Below are 20220 nucleotides of genomic sequence, written 5' to 3' on the forward strand. Positions count from 1 at the left end.
GGACCTTTTTAATTAAAGGGCATACCTATTGTATGAAATCTAGTTTTTCAAACATTCTCAATGCCACTACCTATTTTTATACTTTTGCTCCAGCGTGTTTACTAACCTTCTAAAACCTTTGTTGCCCGCCACTAAATGGCCGTAGGTCTTTGGTGATATAATCATCTGTACTCCTTGTGATCTGTTGGCCGCTCATGCTGTTGTCCCCGCAAATCTTTTTGAGATGGTGATTTATCAAGTGGCTCCTCATGTTACTTGTATTTCCCACAAGTTATGTCTCTCTGGCCTGGCAGTGTCTGCATACTGTCTTTTGTTTGTCAGTCACTTTTTCTCTTTTCTCATTTCTTTACACAAGGAAGCCAAAATGTTTCCAAGCATCAGATTTAAAAGTCACTGGAGCCTCTACAGTCTCAAAAACTTTGCCACTCATCTCTCCCTCGCGCTACTCCATGCATATGCCTTTTTCGCGCTGTAGAATCAAGCAAGCAAATGGAAGCAAAGCATGGTGGGTACACAAGGGCCAATGGGTATTGTAGTTTCCACGTCTATTAGCTCTGCTCCACAATAAAACTCCATTCTCTGCCCTGAGGACATAACGTTTTAAACTGTCACATGTCCGGGATAGGATTTAGACGCTTCTGTTACCATGGTATTACTGATGCCGTTACATCCCTACTGTCAACAGGGCCAGTGTTGAAACTTATTTGGACACTTCTTAATGTATCTTAAAGTCAGTAAGAAGCCTGCCAGTTTTCACTATATCATTGTTCTTTGATCACCTTGCATGAGAAAGACTTCCTCCAATAAATAAAAGCACAACTACGTGACTTGGATGGAATACCTAGAGAGCAACTTCCTTTAAATGAAGGCTGGGGGCTTGGTCATGCTTCTTTCATGACTTACAACTGTTAGGGCTCAGACCAACAAGTGTTATAGTACATTTATTTCACTCACTATTCTACTGCTGCATGTATTCTTGAAGCTATAATTGAGATCCCGGGATGCATCAAATTGAAAGATGTCCCTGTTAGTTTATTCTGTATTCTATCAAAGGTATCCCATGCTGCTATTTCAAATTTGGGGGGCTGTGTGGCCTCAAAAGAGAAGATAAGAAAAGAACTAGTTTAGCTGTAATAGCCTTATATCCTTTGTGGACTTGGCCTCATCGTCTCAGAGCAGCGTCTGCTGTGAAATGGATAGTGGTCATCTCCGTCTGTCAGGAGGAGAAGGTAGTCTCTTCTCATCCCATCTGTCATCATGCTGTGAGTGTTATTGCTGTATTTGTTTACTGTGGGTTCCCTTTCATCCAGTGTCCCCTGTTTGTCTCCTTTATTTCACTGCATATCCGGGGAATGAGAGAAATTTCTTTGGCCAGAGGCATTGCAGAGAGGAGCCCGATCAATAGCCACTCTCTGGATCCCCGATCAAAGGATGACCAAGATGCATTACCTTCTGGGGGCTGTTGTCACCACAAGCAATTTAGGGGCTAAGCCAGTTGACAGAGCACAGCGTCAGTGCACCTTTACCACTGTCTCATGATCAATGTCCTCTTTTCAACATCAATATGCAATCAATGAGTGGCTCTTTTTTCTCTTATAATTTATTTTGAATTATCTTTAAAATACCACGTCTATCTTCCAATGGATTAAAAAACCCCTGAAGTTCCACAGATAACAGTAACAATGGTTGTTTTCTTTCCCTCAGGTGCTCCGTGTGGTGCGTCTGATAAAGATTTCCCCAGCTCTTGAGGACTTTGTGTATAAGATATTCGGTCCAGGTAAAAAACTAGGAAGCCTGGTGGTGTTCACAGCCAGCCTCCTCATCGTCATGTCGGCCATCAGTCTACAGATGTTCTGTTTTGTGGAGGAGCTGGACCGCTTCACTACATTCCCAAGGGTAAGAACCACAAGCATTTAATCTTCTCATTCCAGTCAATAAAGCTGTAATAGCTGTGATCAGATCTTTGTTTTTGTTTTCTTTGGTGCATTTTTCTTTTTCATAGTTATTTTGGATGAACTGCAAGTTACAACCCATGAGTCACATACGGTTCTTATTGGTGATGGATATAACAGAAATCTCTCACCATGAATCTGTTCCAGTTTGGACTGCTCTAAACTTATGAGATCTCCAGTCTAACAGTAGCTGTTAGCTCTGACAGCCAATTGTTGATTGGTCGCTAGTCGAAGGACGCTTTTTGTGGCTTTACAACTAAAAGTACCGTGAGAAAGTATTTCCCCTCTTCCTGATATCTTATGTTTTGCACATTTATAATGCTGTAATTTTTCAGATCTTCAAACAAAAATTTTAGACAAAGATAACCAGAATAAATACAAAATGTATTTTTTGAGTGATGATTTAATTTACTAAGGAAGAAATCCCATCCAAACCCAGCTGGCCCAAAGTGGAAAGTAATTGCCCCTCTTTTTAAATTATGAATTAACTTTGATTAACCCCATTTTTTGGAGAGCTCACCCAGGCCTGATTACTGCCAGACCTGTTGAATAAAAAAAAAAAAAAAAAAAAACTTAAATAGAACCTGTCCGACAAAGTGAAGTAGACTAAAATGTTTCAAAAAGAAACACATCATGCTGCAATCTAAGCTTTTAATTCAGTCTAAAAATCAAGAATAGATAAGAAACAAATTCACTGACATCTGTCAGCCTGGAATTGTTGGCAAAGCCATTTCTGAGGCTTTGGGACTCCAGTAAACCATAGTGAGAGCTGTTTTCCACAAATAGAGAAAACTTGGAACAGTGGTGAACCTTTTCAGGAGTGGCCAGCCTATCAATGTACTCCAAGAGTGCATCCAGAAGGTCCCAAAAGATCCCAGAACAACATCTACAGACCTGCAGGCCTCAGTTAACTTATGCTGAACTGATGGGATCACCGGCTATCTCAAGCAGCAGCATGTGCGTTGTTAACAATATCTCAGGAACCATTAGTTGGAACTCTGTGGAATACATTGTTATCAGAAGCTTATGTTTTTGCCCCCCTATGGACAGATTTTGGCATTTATATCCCTTCCAGAACATTTTTTATTCAGGTGCATTCATAGCTTTCGTACTACAGTTCCACATTGCTAAAACTGTAATAATATGATATCATGTTTTTTGCAATACAAAACGTAGCAGTCTTGCTTGCTGTCCTCCATTTTGAGTAAAAGTAGAAGACAACAACTCCTGTTAGCCTGTAGGCAAATCACAATGCTCCAATTTCTTCTTCTATGGTGATAGTAGCCAATCAGGGCTAGCCAAAGATAAAAAAAGAGCCAAGACAGTTATCTGCCTGTTGGAAAGTTTATGAAAAATAGTCCTCTATGGCCCAAATAATGAAAAGAGGACATTTGGGCTCCTAAACTGGATTAGTGATTCATGGGTTAATGATCCTTTCACACACTGGAATAAAATAAAATGAGTGCAAAATGAATTTTGGTTTTATGTAGACAAATGATGATGATTCAGTTTCTGCTTTGGCCATTAAATTGGTCTTCCTTTTCATATAATTTTTGATACATTCATCTGACATCTTTGAAGCACATGTGTTATGACAGTCCAGGTTGTCCTGAAAAAATAGATGTATCTAACTTGATTGTGCTTAAAAGCGTTGAGATTCTACTGACCAAAAACAGCAGCTGGACAAAAATGGCATCCATAGGAAAGTTCCAAAGGCCAAAACCACTGCTGACCAAAAAAGAACACAAAAAACACATAAAAAACAAGACAAACCAAAACATTTTGATTATCCCAAAGACTTTTGAGAAAATATTCTGTGGACTGACTAGACAAAAGTTGAACTTGTTGGAAGGTGTGGATCCCATTACATTGGGCTCTCAACCAGCAAATATTGAAGGAGCTAAAAAAAGCACTTCAGTTAGGAGGACGATGATTCAAAACACACCAAAAAGTCCACCTCTGAATAGCTTAACAACAAAGTAAAGGTTTTGAAATGCATAACCCAAGTGCGCTTTAACTTAGGTCAAGAGCTGATGGACAGACATTCTCCAGTAACTTTTTTCACCATTTTGTATTTACTTATCTTTGTCTTATATTATCAATAGTGCTGTCAATTGATCAAAAAAATAATTAGGTAAATAACAGCATTTCTTTAGTTTTAGTAATTTTTAGATTTTTAAACGTTCTTTTATCAAGTGTTTATTTTCATTATTTTAACTTTATATACAGCACTTTGAAAGTGCTTTTTACTAAAAATGTATTATCATTATTATTATTATTATTATTATCATTATTATCTATAAGTTATGTTTAAAACACTACCATTTACTTGCATTTTTGTTTGACATAAATTAGTTCAAGTATGATGTTTCAATGAAGAAATGTTAAACAAACTAGAGTTTTTAAACTTATTTGTGGTTCGTAAATCAGAGCGTCTTAATTCATTGAGCAATAATATTTATAAACTGCAAACGAGCCCAGAAGATAAACGCATCACGTACAAAATAACTTCTGCTGTAAAGTGAATGATCAGGGGTGCTGATACCCCGAGGTAGCCGAAGTTGTTGACTGATGTCCAGTGGTCTATCATCAGTGTAATAAATGTAGCTTGGGCCAGCTGCTCCACTTTAGTTGTCTATTTAGCTGTCATACAATTCACGGATTCTTGTGACAGTAGCTCTCGTAGGTGTTCTGTGGTATGGGTCATCCGAGGCAACCCGGGTGATGTCTTGAAGCTCCTCGTTGTCAATGATGTCGAAGGTCTGCAGTCTCTGGCGACCCATTAGCGATCGCAATAGTTAGCTTAGATGTTGTCGTTTTGGGGACAAATCTGGGTCTGCTGGACTGTGCTGGTGTAGCTTGACATTACGGCTTGATCCCATGTTGTTGTTAGCATTTTTGCTAACATTAGCAACATTAGCTATCATCCCTTGATCCCGTGTTGTTGTTAGCGTCTTTGCTAACATTAGCAACATAAGCTATCATCCCTTGATCCTGTGTTGTTGTTAGCGTCTTCGCTAACATTAGCAAAGATGCACTTTGCTTGGAGGTGGTACTTCAGACTTGTTGGGCTTCGGTGTAAAGACAGTTCATCACCGCAGTGTGTACACACAACTTGTTTCATCCAGACTTCCATTAGGCAGCTTTTTATATCAGAATTGTCCATGAAGCAGACCTGGGTCTGTCTCCTCACTCGTCACTGTTGGCTGTGTTTGACCCGCCTTTAACTTTTTCACTCAAGGAATGTAAACAACCGCACAGGAGGACTACGGGAGGAAGCTGTGGTCAAACTTAGTCATATGATTAAATTGCGTTATAATTTTTTTAACGGGCTAAGCTTCCTGGGTCAATCATGAGCATTAACGCTTTAATATTAACAGGCCTAATTATTGATTTTTGATGATCTGACACATTTAAGTTTGACAAGTATGCAAAAATTCAGAAATCAGAGATACTTTCTCACAGTACTGTATGTGTTAGTCGACCTTTCTGGCCTCCTCTCAACTGTTATGGGGATATGATAGTTTCTCTCAGCTGATTCAGTCAGTGCATTGTGTGCAAAGCCTTCAGTGAAGAGCTGTAAGTACTTCTTGGTAACATTGTAGGAAAATATTCAACCTCTTTACTAAATTGATGTTGCACCCTTGCAAAAGACACCACCAAAAAGTATTAAGTTGTTTTTTCTATCTACTAACTGATCAGTCAATACACAGTAGTATAACCGTTATCCAAAAATGTTGTGAACCATTTTGGAGTACTCCTAATATTAATGTTTAGGTCCTTTTTTATCTAGTTAATGGGCTTTTGAACTCTATCCGCCTGTGCAGATGATGCAATAAAAAACAGTTTAGATTTTATTGTGCTCTTTCAAACATACATGTCTTATTTAACTGTGATGCTGGAGTAATTTCCTCTAGGGACTCATGGAATGTAATAAAATTAAGAAGATGCAGGTAGTATATAAAATAAGCCACATAAAAATTAAGAATATGATATGAGCTGTTCCAGAAGGACACTTCAGACTGACGGTGGGGAGGCCTGCAGATGTTGATGATGGGTTGCATGATGGGTCGACAGATGTGGTTCCTCCTTTGATTTCTAACTGCTCATGAGCTTCTTTCCCTCTCATTAGCCACATTTTCCATCCGCTATTTTTTAATTCTTCCCTCCAACATTTCCCTGATCCCGGGCGCTGCGGGATACAAAGAGTCGGTCTTAAACAGATGCCACTCGTATGCTGTATTACCCTTCCCTCACATTTCCCCTTCATTTCCATATCCGTTTCTGCCTCACAAAGCCTCATATATGCACACTGACACACACACGTCATAGTTAATGATGTTTGGCCCGCTTCCCCACAGGCAGACCTGTTGCTGGGTTATCTTTATCTGCAGCGACTGGGACGTGCATGGGGGTAGGTGGGAGGGGCTGGGAGGAAGAGGGGGGGGGCTCTGTCTGGAGGTGAGATGCTAAGGAGGAGGCACAGGCGTGTCATTCGACTCCGGGGACCAGAGTGTTGCAGCTGGCTGGTCCTACACCTTCATATGACCTCTAACAAGAAGAAAGAAGGCAAGCAGAGAAAAGTAGAAAACAAAGTTGCTTTTTTGCTTCTTATTCTGTCTCTTTTAAAAAATATCTCACCTTGGTAGCTAGAGAAAGACTGTATAAAGAAAGGAAAGCATAATTTGTTCCGGAGCTTTAGACTGCTTGAGGTCTTAAGCAGTTGCTAAGCATTTTTTTATCCAGCAAAAATACAAAGAATTACTCCATAAATGCAATAACATTAAGTTTTACTTAGTTTATTGTTGAATGCCATTACAGTGCCTATAATTTTTTTGACCTCCTTGGATGTTTACCCTTTTATTGATTTAAAAAAACAATCATGGTCTATATTATTTGTCTTCTTTGACTTAGGAAATACAAAAGAACTTCTTTAATTTCAAAGTGAAAACAGATATCTACAAAGAAGTGTCAATTAAACAAAAATATTTGATATAAAATAAGTGACTGCATAGATATTCAACCCCCTTTAAAGTGACTCACTTTCAAGTCTCACAATTATTGAAATGGGGATCACCTGAGTGCAGTGAATGTGTCTCAAGTGGTTGGAGTATAAAGACATCTGTGCCTGGAAGGTCCAGTCACTGGTTAATCAGTATTCTTGGCTACCATTACACCATGAAGAAAAAGGAATACTCCAAGCATCTCAGAGAAAATGTTATTGAAAAGTATAAGTAAGGGGATGGATCCAAGGAACTCAATATTCCCCAGAGTTCAGTAAATCAATCATCAAGAAATGAAAGAAATAGGATACATGTGTAAATCTGCCTCGATCAGGCCATCCTAACAAACTGAGTGCAAGAAGACTAATGAGAATGGCACTCAGACACCTATGTCTACTCTGAAGGAGTTACAAGCTTCAGCAGCTGAGATGGGAGAGACTCTGCATACAACCACTGTTGCCTAGGTTCTTCACCAGTCAAAGCTTTATTGGAGAGTAGCAAAGAGAAAGCTACTGTTGAAAAAAACTCACATTAAATCTCAACTAGAGTACAACAAAGGCATGTGGGATGCTCCATGGTCAAGTGGAAGACAGTTCTCTGATCTGATAAGACCAAAATAGTGCTTTTTGTCCATCAGAGTCCACTATGTTTGGCAGACACCACACACTATCACTATGATCACCACAAACATGCCACCCCCACTGTAAAGCACAGAAGGGGCAGCATCATGCTGTGAGGATGCTTCTCAGCAGCCAGCCCTGGAAACCTTGTAAAGGTAGAGGGTAAAATGAATTCATCAAAATATAGGAAAATTCTGGAGGACAGTCTTATTCAGTCTGCAAGAGAACTTCAACTTGGGAGAAGATTTATTTTACAGCAAGACAATGACCCAAAGCATACAGCGAAGCTACACAGAAATGGTTTAAAATCAACAAAGGGAGTGTTCTGGAGTGGCTGAGTCAAAGCCCAAACCTTAATCTTAAAGAGAATTTTTGGCTGGTCTTGAAAAGGGCTGTTCACGCCTGATCCCCATGCAACCTGACAGAGCTTCAGCAATTTCACAAGGAAGAATGGAGTAAAGTTATGGTGTCCAGATCTGCAAGCCAGACTGAGACCTATCCTCACAGATTCAGTGCTGTGATTGCCAAATTAAATTGACCATGACTGTATTATAAAATGATGAAATAGTAAAACATCCATTGGGTTGAATGCTTTTTATATGCACTGGTAATTTATGGGGGTTGGTTAGACTGAAATGGCAACTCACTTCAGAATGATAAGTTGCAAGAGAGTTGTCGTGTCGTACGCAGCAGACAAGCCAGTTTGAAGAGCTGCCGCCTTTAGTAAGCAATTTGAGCCTCTCCTTGTCGAAAGACAATCTTCTTTTTTCAATTTCTGTGTTATGTTAAAGATATACAGGAAAAATAATACCAAATGATGAGCTGCTTGGAAAACATATAACTGGCTTTTATTGCTTACTTGAGCCACAAAATCTTGATCTTTAAAAACAGCTGTACTTCTCATAGCTCAGAGCAAGGCTGATTGGACAGATAATAAAGCTATGCTTTTGTTTACAAGCAGAAAACAGCAGACCATGTCAGATGACAGGATGGTCTTTAATATGTGCCAGTTTGCCTTGTGTTTACACAACCAATCCAGTCCTGATAAAGGCATCCCTGACCACTTCCATATGCAGTATAAGCTATTGGCCATCAGTCTTATTTCAGTATACACTGAGTTGTCTACACACAAAGCATTAAGGAAGCGATGCCCAAAATTGATTAAAAAGATCCCTGTTAATACCTTACAAAAACCTGGTGTGAGGCTATTTAAGGGGATGCTTAAGCCCCACCCAGCCAATTCCTCCTGCCATTGTTGTATAAACACTAGTTGTGTGATATTTACCCTTCTGTGAAAAAAACATGTTCCAAATGTCAGGTCTGTCTTCTCTTCTCTGTGTAATTTCCTACCTGCCTCTGCCTTTCTTTCCCTCTCTTCATTGCTTCTACTTTGTGAACTCATATGCCCCCTCTAGCCCTCTGCGTCTCGCACTTTTTTTCTCACTCCTTGTTTCTCTCCCTGTAGGCATTCATGTCCATGTTCCAGATCCTAACCCAGGAGGGCTGGGTGGATGTCATGGACCAGACTCTGGTGGCTGTAGGTCACATGTGGGCTCCCGTAGTCGCTATTTACTTCATCCTCTACCATCTGTTTGCTACCCTGGTGAGAAACTTTCAAATATAGAAGTCAAATAAGTCAAAGATAGTAAGAGTTTAATGGGGTTTAGTTTATTACACACTGGCTGCAGTATTCTTTTCAAACTCACATTTCCTTTATTTCAGGAATAGCAGGTTGGGGAAATAAGTGGCAAAAGGGTACATTAATTGTTTTCTTAATGCATTCAATTAGTGGCCCCCGTCCCTCCAGTGTTCTCTCAAGTGGTACATCTAATCACAGTTAATCAGACTCACAGGCGTAAGAAGTGCTGACATTTCAGTTTTAAGCCTTTTGATATGGGGAGCCATCAGACAGCACGGACAGTCTCAGGATGACTCACACTTCACCCCAGACAGACAGGATGTCTTTTAGAACAGACCAAGCAACAAATCCAATTAAGAGGCAGACTTTGTATTTTGTAAATAGCCGTATTTACATCAGGGTGATTATATTATCATGTGCTGCTGTTGTACTCACTTCCTTTCCTTGTGTTTCAGATTCTGCTCAGTCTTTTTGTGGCTGTCATCCTGGACAATCTGGAGTTGGATGAGGACTTGAAGAAGCTCAAACAGGTAGGAGGCTTACGATATGTAACGAGATGATCCATACACATATCTAACAAAATCAAAGAATTAAAACATTTCTTTTATGTTATGACTTAAAAACGGTAAATAAAAGAAACACTCAGTAAGTATTGCTTTTGAAGATTTAAGGTTATCATGTGAGCTTTGGAACAAACACAAAAATGTATTTCAATCAGATAGAATGCAGTAAGTGCAGACCAATCCACATCCAGTTATAGTATAATTTAACAGCTATTTACTGCCTGTTGTAATGGAAGGTTCCAACAAAAAGGGTTCCTGCAGATCCCTGAAAAGTCTTAAATCATCTCAAATTGTACAAGTCTTAAAAAAACAGGTTTTTACCAGGGACAGGTCTTAAATTTTAGAAGGCAATTTGACTAAGACATGTCCCTCTCCAATCTTTGTTTTCTAGCCAACCTTTAATGATAATTATCATTTTCTCCCAGAAATTGTTGCATAAATATTCTCCAAAGTTCAGGGAATTCAGTGTTGGATCTTCTAAATTTCCTAGGGTAGGACCCCACGGAACCTCTCTGATTTTATCTGACTCACTGGGATTTTATAAACTCTTTACTGTTGTGAAAAACTAGTCCAGTAATCTAGTATCTGGACCGTTGCCCTCCTAAAAATCCTTGCAGCCAACCCTTATTTTAACAGCCCTTCCCTTGAAAAAACAACTTTATTTGTCTTTTAGTTGTTAAATTGTTAAACTGTTTAGAATCTGCTCAGCACACCTACAAAAATGTATTATAATAAATATAAATATGCTGTATGTTGATGGAACAGAGGCATTAAATGTGCCAGAAATTGTATTTTTGTCATCAAATTTGGGTGTTTATGACCAAAACATTTCTTTTACCCTATACCACTTGTCATTTCAGAAACAGTTCATAAAATTATAAAAAGTAAAGTTCCAAATTGCAACAGAGTAGAGGGAGATTCATCACAATTACATATAAAAATTCAGAGATTAATAGCCCTTTTAAATTAAATAAAATTAAAGCCCTTTGAGTCATTTAAATACCAGAAAATCTCAAGTCTATTTAGCTGCTGCATGTCTGTTTTTATATGTTAAAAATTGAGCCTCTGTTTGTATACACATAACATGATTAATTTAGTGCTCAGTGACATTACCAGATTTACACAGACACACATGCTAACATCAAACCCATCCACCGTGTGTTCATAGCTGTCTGCCAGGTCTCAGCTTGCCTGGGCAGGTTATTTCCCACCCACAGCTGAGTGATTAGGCGCAGTGACTGTAAAATTGCCTATTTTACAGGTGCTTCAATCATGGATACGCAGACTGACTATAAATAGACCATAGATTGTGATCACCCTTCCACAAGAGACAGCTCCTGCAAACATTTTGCAAAGAAGCCATGACATGACCATTCTTTCTATAAGATACACACATTGGCTGTGAGCGATGAGAAACCAATTATTCTGCATGTGATGAATCATTTTAGCCCGCTGTTTGATGAACGACTTCTTACAGTCTGCTAATGTTTGTTATTTGTCATTAATGTGACTTGTGCTCATGACAAGCTCTTTTAAGAAGACCACGTAGAGAAAAAAGTGTTTTTTTCAGTTGGTTGAGCTGTTTTGTTCCAAAGAATGTTCAGAGTTTGGAGAGGATATCAATCAAAATTTAGAGTGAGAGTTTGACACACAAAACCCACGTGTGTACTCTCCTCCTCGAGACATTTTTAATCCTTTCTTCTTCACAGTTGGTTGGACACACAGACAGTTGCTGTGTTCAAATTAATTGGAAATAATGAAACAACAAATTGGAGCAGAATAAACTATTCAAAGAGTCTGTTCATGCAAATCTTGGGATTTTGCCTCCGTATTATGTGAAGTCAAATAAGGGAGGCTGTGTATGGGTTTTGGAGGAGAGTGGGATGGGATGCAGAAAATAATTTATACGATAACATTGTTGATGATACAATTAGCGGAAGCTAGTGCCTAATGTGTCAGAATTAGCTCATCATGAGTGCATTTACTGCCATGAAGAACACTGGATTTGTGGATTTACTGTGGAGGAAATAACGTCATTAAAAGTATCAAGTGACTGTGATTCTTTCCACAACATCCCTTTCACCGTCATGCTTCATGTCTGTCAGAACTATTTATTGGGAAAACTATTCAAACATGGAAGCTCCTTTTAGAGGCCATTGTATTTCTCTGCTAACCATGAAAGACTTCAGTCATATGAGATGTGTGTTTGCAGGTGAGCCAGCTTTCCTGTTTGGTGCGTACGTGTCACACTGAATAAAAACATTTACATGTGAGTGAAGCTTTGATCGACAAGAACAATCTGCATGGTACAACTTTGAAAGACAATGGTTCATTGTTCTTTCAGCTGTGTTTGATACACTGTATGTCTTTTTATGTGTGAAAGTTGCTGCCAATACCATGTTTTAACTTAAAATCTTACTTCTGCAATCACTTTTAGAACATTATCATATCTCCTGTTAGGAAGTTGGTTGTAAAACAGATTACATAATGGCTCTTTATGAAATCAAAAAGCAAGCCACGCCATCGACATAAAGCATACTTATTACTGAGTAGTTGTTTTAAATGCCTTAAATCACTGCCTGGGGTTGGGTGACAAACTATTGTAATGAGTGACTAATTTATATGTAAAATTAAGTTATTTTCTATTTTTATTTTGAAACACTACTTACATGTATAGAATGAAATAAATATGCCAAACATAAACAGTAAGTTTCCAAAAGTAACTTTAAGTTAAGGATTTTAATTTCTAGAAGAAATGTAAAAGCAGGAGTAGATTTAACAATGAATCTCCCAGCTTAATGCGTCTATACACTGTATGAATAACAGTATTCTGCCGTTTGACCATGACACCAACAGGGACTGTGTATTCAAATACATGTTCTTTAATTTGGTGTTGCTCCCCTTCTGCAGCTATAACAGCCTCTACTCTTTTGGAAGAAGTTCCATTAGTATTTCTGTAGGAGTTTGAGCCAATTCATTCTGTAAAGCATTTATGATGCCTGGCTCACAATCTCTATTGCAGTTCATCCCAGAAGTGCTCGATGAGGTTGAGGTCAGGGCTCTTTAAGGACCAGTCAAGGTCTTCTACTCCAAACCATATCTTGATTGTCCCTGCTTTGTGCACTGGGGCACAGTCATGTTGGAATAGAAAAGGCCCTCCCCCAAACTGTTTCCACACAGATAGAAGCATAGCATCATCCAAAATGTCTAGGTATGCTGAAGCATTAAGATTGGCGTTCAGTGGAAATAAGGGATCTAGCCCAAACCCTGAAAAACAGCCCCATACCATTATCTCCTTTCCACCAAACTTCACAGTAGGCACAACGCAGTTAGGCAGGCAACATTTTCCCAGCATCCGCCAATCCCAGACCCACCCATCTGTCTGCCAAACAGAGAAGTGTGATTCATCACTCCACAGAGCATGTTTCCACAGCTCCACAGTCCCAAGCTCCAAGGCTAGGTGCTTGACTTTATATACCTGCGGCAATGGGCCTGATTGAAACACCTGAATTCAGTAATAAACAGGTGGGGCCAAATACTGTTGTCCTTACAGAGTATGTTACTTGTATACAGCCATTGATTATATTAAGATGGATGGAGCAACAGCTGCCTGGGAGTGAAGCCAAATGATTTCTAGCTCATTCCTGAATGGCATAGTTTTTTTCTCAGTCGTTTACCCCAAATGGTTAACAAGGTTGATAGTATATCACAGTTTTAATTAAAGCATTTTTATGACAAAATGAGGACCTTTTTATACATTAAAACGGGCTTAGCTAGCCTCATAGCTTAGTACAAGACTCCTCAAAAGTCTTTTTTCCCTCATCTAGCTAGATGACGCCAGGAAGTCTATGCCTTTTTTAGGTAGATGTAGGGGGGGCTCCAAGGAAAATGGTTGGGAACAACTGACCTTAAGCATGCCTTGTTTTCTTTGATTGTTTTGCTCCAAAGAAAAAAACATTACTTACTAAATTAATGGCATGATTTATTAAGAGAAGACTCTAAACTAGAGGTTTAGCCTATAAACTAAACAGAAAACTGCTTCCTGAGGTTTTAATTATATGAGAAGTAGGGTCAGTTTGTCATCTACCTATAAGAAAATGTAGTTTTAAGGCACTTTCGAAGTATCTGCTTCACTTTAAATAGTCACACTGTACTGTGCATCCTCCTCTTGTACATAGGCTTTGCCTTACTGTGCCTCTAGGGTGCAATGGCTTGCTTATGAGCCATTTCTTGCATACAATAGATAAACAGTGTTTCTGTCAGCCAAAGTTCCACTGTCCCATGCCGGGGATTCATTTTCCTTTCATGCATAATAGTCTTTCAAACAGTCCAGTGAGTATGTTTGTGCAGCATCAGTAGTTGCATATAGACAGGGAAATACCCATGAGTCATAGCGTATAAAATATTACACACCTAAGAGGCCAAACACTCTTTTTGGCTGCGGGCAGGTATAGCATCACCCCATGAGTCATAGAGCTAAAAATAGAACAGTGTGATAACAACTGAATGAAAGTAAAGCACTTGTGACAGACTGCAACATAAAAATACCACTTTTATGAGCATTTCAAAGCCAAATATAACCATTTCAACTTTCATCTGCAGATGATTGTTTCTTTTATCACTTGCATCTGTTCTCAGTGGTGCATTTTTGAAGCTGTTCGGCTTGAATTGTTACCCGGCAACAGGTTTTGGTCGTCATCTTGTCGTCATCACCGCTTTATATTTCCACCTGTCACTCCATGTGTATGAGCTCCTTTTCCTTCATCGTTGCCCTAACCAGGTGTGGGCTTTTGTGTCTTTGTGAAGCAGCAGGACCCTGCTGTGTCTGCCTATGATGCTGATTTGATAATGACATCATCAATAAGGCATGTAGCTAAAAACATCTGTCATCATTTGTATGCTGATTGCAGTCCAGCCTTGCAGGGGAGCGACTTGCATCTGTCAACCTGGACAGACCATTTGTCTTTATTTGGTGGTTTTCATCTGAGAGTCTTGGCTTAAAACGTCAGGAAAAGAACTAAGGCTCACAGATCGGTGCTGTAGCTTGCTGTGCTGAAATATCTGCCTGCTTTGATGTTGGGTGATGTGAGCTGTTGGAAAGTAAGGCTGTTATAAAGCTGTCTGTTGCAATCACATTGGAGCAGACGTTAAAATGACTTACAACACAAAAAGTGTTTTCATGTTTGTGAGCTAATAAACAGTGGTCATTTATAATTTGTAAAGTGTGTAAGCAGGGTTGTAGCTAATGAAACATGGGTTTACTCCATCATAGTTATTAACCAGGGGCACAGAAGTGGTAGAAATTTCTTGATTGCACAGATGAATGTGTGAACCAGCGCATGCTCCACTCATCAGCGCTGATTAGGATAATGCATTTATTGCGTGAAATTAGTTTTTCTCAAAATTCTTAATGAAATGAAGCCTTGGACAGGAGAATGGCAGACAGCAGAGGAAAACAGAAGGGAAAGGAGGTAGACAACCCCCCCCTTCCAATCATGCAATCACATATAGCAGCCTCCTAGGTGTGTTCCTCCTCAGAGATGATGTGAAACTTTGAAAAACGTTTACGCTTCGGGGGAAAAACTGATTGATTTCTGCGCTCTGATGTTGCTGCTGCTTTGATAACATAATCAACCTTAACACTTTCTTTGCATTTTTAAGAGTGTTTATTTGCATAGATTTGCAGACGTCAGAGTTGGTCTCTAAACACATGGTTTGAAAGTGTCTATAAAACAGGCATAGTTAGAAATCAGATGAACCTGTTCCTGAATTGACCTGCACATGGAAGAAATGGATATTAAATCCTGTTACCTGGTTGTATTGCCTGACAGCCTTTGACAGAATCTGTTTGCAAGCCTTAATGATGCATTGTTATAATGCATAGTAAATAGTTGACATACCATCAATAAAGCAGTATCACCTACTGTGTATGAAATTTATAAAACTCAGAACTTAAGTTTAACTTAAGTTTAAATTCATAAGCTATAAATGCTCAAGTAAGGCATTAGAAACACTAACTAAGCTAACTATAACCATACCCCTTTACAAATGTTTCTTTAGTGGTAGGTGGTAACCCGATATCAATACCACTGGTATCAATTCTGCCCCTAAATGGATTTTGCAGCACCATTACCAACCATTCAAACAATTCTGTTAGAGAACAAAAGAGGCATAACTGATGCCACCCATAGCTCAAACAAACAGTCATGGTGGTGGGTAGATAAAAGTTGCACGACACAGTAGGGGTTGCACGACTTTTAAAGTCGACTTTCATGTGATAAAAGTCGACTCGACTTCAACTAGTCATTGATGAACGCATGAGTGAATGTACAAGAGAAGTGAATAGTTTTAAATAACTAACAACAGGCAGCTTACAAACATTTTTTGGTGCGAGTGCAAACAATAAAATGTTGATATGGTATATAACATTGAATTAACAAAAAAAAAACCTACAGCACTGTCACTAGATTTCTAGAGTGGTACATTATATGCCTTACCTGACATCTTCTTGGTGTCCATTGTTTCTTTTTATGTTATTTAGCCTTTATTTAACCATGTAAGACCTAAGGCCACCTTTAAAACGCTCTTTAAAAGGGTAAGTATTGCTCAGATCACTAAAACAACACAGATATTTATGTTTTTGAGACTAGCTCAGTAGGCAAGCCTTGTGTATTAAAACTGATGGGATGTTACTTGGTAACTTACTTGTATTGGAAATTGTATTGACCATGAATTTGGTTTTATCAGCATTTAAGACCAAGTTAAGTTTCTGCATAGAAGACCGACAGACACTAATAGCAGATTAAAGACTCAAAGGCCTGCAAAGGTTATTAACAACAAAAATAATGTTTTAATCTGCTTAAAATAATAGGAGGCATTTGACAAGTTTTCACACAGATTATTGACATAAATAGGGAATAAAATAGATCCTAAGACTGAATTTTGACTGAAGACTGAAGAGGTGGATCCAACCATCTGAACACCTTGCCAGTCAAATAGTTGGCAAACTGTGACACTGCTTGGTTTGACATGCAAATGTGATGAAGCACATTTATCAGTAAACTGCGTTCTACAGTGTCAAAAACCTCAGCTAAATCAATAAAAAGGGCTTTACATTTGGCATTGTAAATGCCTAATCTTGTTATGAGTGACTAGTCGACTTCAAGCAGCAGAAAAGTCGACTAGTCATCTAGTCTATGCAGCCCCTACAACACTGTAGTACACTGTATAGAAAAAAGTAATCGGCTACACCTGTTAATTATTGAATTCAGGTGTTTCAGTCAGACTCCATTCCCACAGGTGTATAAAATCAAGCCCCTAGCCATGCAATCTCCATCTACAAACTTTTGTGATACAAAATAGGTCATTCTGAAGAGCTCAGTAACTTTAAGTGTGGTACTGTAATGGATTTGCAATAAGATGGTTTGTGAAATTTTCCTTGCTGGATAATCCACAGTCAACTGTAAGTTATATACTGATTGGAAAGTGGAAGCATTTAGGAACAATGGCAACTCAGCCACAAAGCAGAAGACCATGTAAAAGCACAGAGGGTCAACAACTGGAACATGATGTGTAAAAGTAACAATTCCACTGCTGGAGAATTCTCAGCTTTCACTTACGTTAATGGAAGCACAAAAACTGCACCAGTAACTTCATGAACAGGTTTCCATGGCCAAGCCACTGCTTGCAAGACTCAAATCACCAAGTCCTAGCCATGTGTCACATGGAGTGGTGTAAAGTAGGGGTCCTTAAATGGTGTGGTATTGAAATAATCATTGGTATGGATATTGATATAATCATTATCATTATTTCTTTATTCATCCACACACACTCGTTACACCTGTCATCCACACACACTTATTACACCTGTCATCCACACACACTCATTACATCTTTCATCCACACACACTCATTACACCTGCTGTCAGACAGAGTTAATGTAGGATATTGTAGTAGCCTGTTCACCTACAGTTGAAACCTTCTCCACACCATCTCCTCTCTTTATGTTGCTGTCTGTCTGACTACATCACATACAGGAATGCAAAAGGAAAGACATGTTTGGCCCAACCAGTAAACAATAGCATCCATGATCGCTTGGTCACAGACCGCATCAACAATACAACCAGAAGGACAAACCGGACCAGTCATGATAATCACTCCAAATATCCACAAGAGAGTAGAATCAGCTGTTTACAGCCTTTCTCCCTCTCTATGAGTGACACATGTCAGCACCATGGACAGCTCCACGTTAACACATGATATTTTCAGCAGAAACATCAACAATCTCATCTTTTAAAACACAAATACAAACTTGTACACTGTAACTGATATTCATGACACCAAAAATATTTAAATCATCATCAAATTCATCAATCTTCTGGATGATAAAAATGACTTCACAGAAACAGACTGGAAGAACAATAAAACATGAACTTACCTGTTTGTTTGACTCATGCTGTTGTTTAGATTATTACCGTTCACATCCTCCCGATACTATTTTAGTCCGACATACGCACCGGTTTAGTATGAAACATCAAAGTTGACCGTCATTTTCATACTTGGACTCCCCTCTCACTTTGCTAAACCAGATTTCAGATCTTCAAAACTTAACTTGTGTGATGAGCACAAAACTCCTGCTTCAGGTGTCATTTGTGACACCTGACGTTTGTTTTCCAAGACAGGAAATCGCCAATATGTGCTGCGCCATAGAGGCATGATATGATGCATATTTAAGTTGATGATATAGGCCTACGTATATGTAAAAATAAAGTTATAAGTGAATGAAAGAGCTACTCATTTTATGGATATGATATACAAAACTACCTCAATATAGCATTAGAAAAAATATTTATTTAATGTTAAAAAATATATATATATATATTAAATTTCTGGCACAACTGCTGAGCGCCACTTGGGAGGGGCAAAAGAGACACATTCGGCTCTGGAGCCGCGGGTTCCTGAACCCCACGTTATACTGAACACGTTTAACATATGTATTGGGCAAAGTCAGTAAAGAGATTAAAGGTACCACTTAGTCTACAGGGGGCACCACAGTTGACACAGAATAAAGTTCCTCATGGGAGCTTGAATAGACTGCCTCAGTTATTTGTGACATCTATGTTTATTTCTTCCTGTTACCCTTTGTCCTTTGCTCAAAACATCTTTTTTTGTTACTGCACATTTCTCTATTAGCCTGCACCGTAACCTTTGTTGGCAGTGACCACAACAAACTGTCTGTCCCCAGACACATGTATACAATGTCAGGGTTCAACCAAACCAACACTTTTTCCATCCGCTGTTGCTGCTCCAGCTCCATACGTGGTGTCACAGGTGGGTGGGCTTTGTGATGGGAGAGAGCGATGGTGTATCTCCATCCAACAAATCATTCCTGCCCACAGAGCAACACCACAGGAGCCAGAGGAGGTGCAAGGAGAAGGGAAAATGTTTATCCTGCGCCAGTAGATATCAACCAAATAGAAAGAGGTGTTTACCCCTAAGGGCAGTGATGATGACGATAATGTGTGTATGTTTGTGTGTGCGTGTATGAAAATGAATTGTTATTGGTGATAAATTTGTGTGTGCATACTATATTTTGCATTTCAGTGTGTATTTGTGTGAAAGTGGAAATATGTGGCAATCAAACAGGTCCTGAGGCCAGGTAGATGAGTCATGAGCGGCACATTGGGGAAATTGCGCAAGTTAAAAGCTCAGGCACAGAGCGAGGAAGAGCTAAAGGCATAGCTGCTGTGGCGTCATCCACAGTCTGTGTACATAATGGATGCAGACAAACAGACATTTGAATCCTTTTCATGTTTACCTCTGAGACCTCTTAATCTGACCTCTGACATTTTCTCTTTGTCTTCTTCAAAATATGCGGACACTCTGAGCAGAAAGAGAGGGTGTATTCTGGGAGACCCTCTGCTCTAAAGGCACAGTTATGTTTTCAAACTGCCTGGATGCCCTTAATGTTGCTAAACCAGGGCCCTTATACTAACATTTGCATCGTCTCTGACTGTCTTAAGGTAGAAAACAGAAACACTACTTCTTAATTGATAGGCCATTTACTGGCCCAGTGATTCTAAGGTTATCTGCTTAAACCTCAGTAAATCCCCCAGGAAACACAAGTGACACATTACTGTCCTCATGATCAAATTTTAATTGATTTTATTACAACTTAAATAACAAGTGTTCCTTTATAGTATTACATTTCAAAATGAGGGAAAATGCATTTTTGCCAAGTGGTAGCCTCAGTGGTTGAAAAATGAAACCTATGCAGAAGTGCAAAAAACTGCAGTTGCTTGAGTGTCCACTAGAGGCTAGTTGCAGAAGCACCAGAGGGCACACACACCCTTTTGTAAAAATGTTGGTTTTTACATAAACAATAAACACCTACAACATGGTTTCAAAAACAATTTAGTTGGAATAGCTAATGTCTTTCTTGGC

General features: G+C 39.1%; 1 protein-coding gene across 2 annotated transcripts in view; it reads left to right on the forward strand.

Moving 5' to 3' along the window:
- The window catches only part of nalcn (sodium leak channel, non-selective), a 151046-nt gene that overhangs the window by 76765 nt on the left and 54061 nt on the right, over positions 1-20220 (forward strand). For both annotated transcript variants that reach the window (XM_041807727.1, XM_041807728.1), the window contains exons 15-17: positions 1705-1896; positions 9041-9178; positions 9670-9744. In XM_041807727.1, coding sequence (XP_041663661.1) covers positions 1705-1896; positions 9041-9178; positions 9670-9744 — 405 coding nt within the window. The remainder of the gene's footprint in view (positions 1-1704; positions 1897-9040; positions 9179-9669; positions 9745-20220) is intronic.

This window comes from Cheilinus undulatus, linkage group 15, assembly GCF_018320785.1.
Source record: "Cheilinus undulatus linkage group 15, ASM1832078v1, whole genome shotgun sequence".
Lineage (NCBI taxonomy): Eukaryota > Metazoa > Chordata > Actinopteri > Labriformes > Labridae > Cheilinus > Cheilinus undulatus.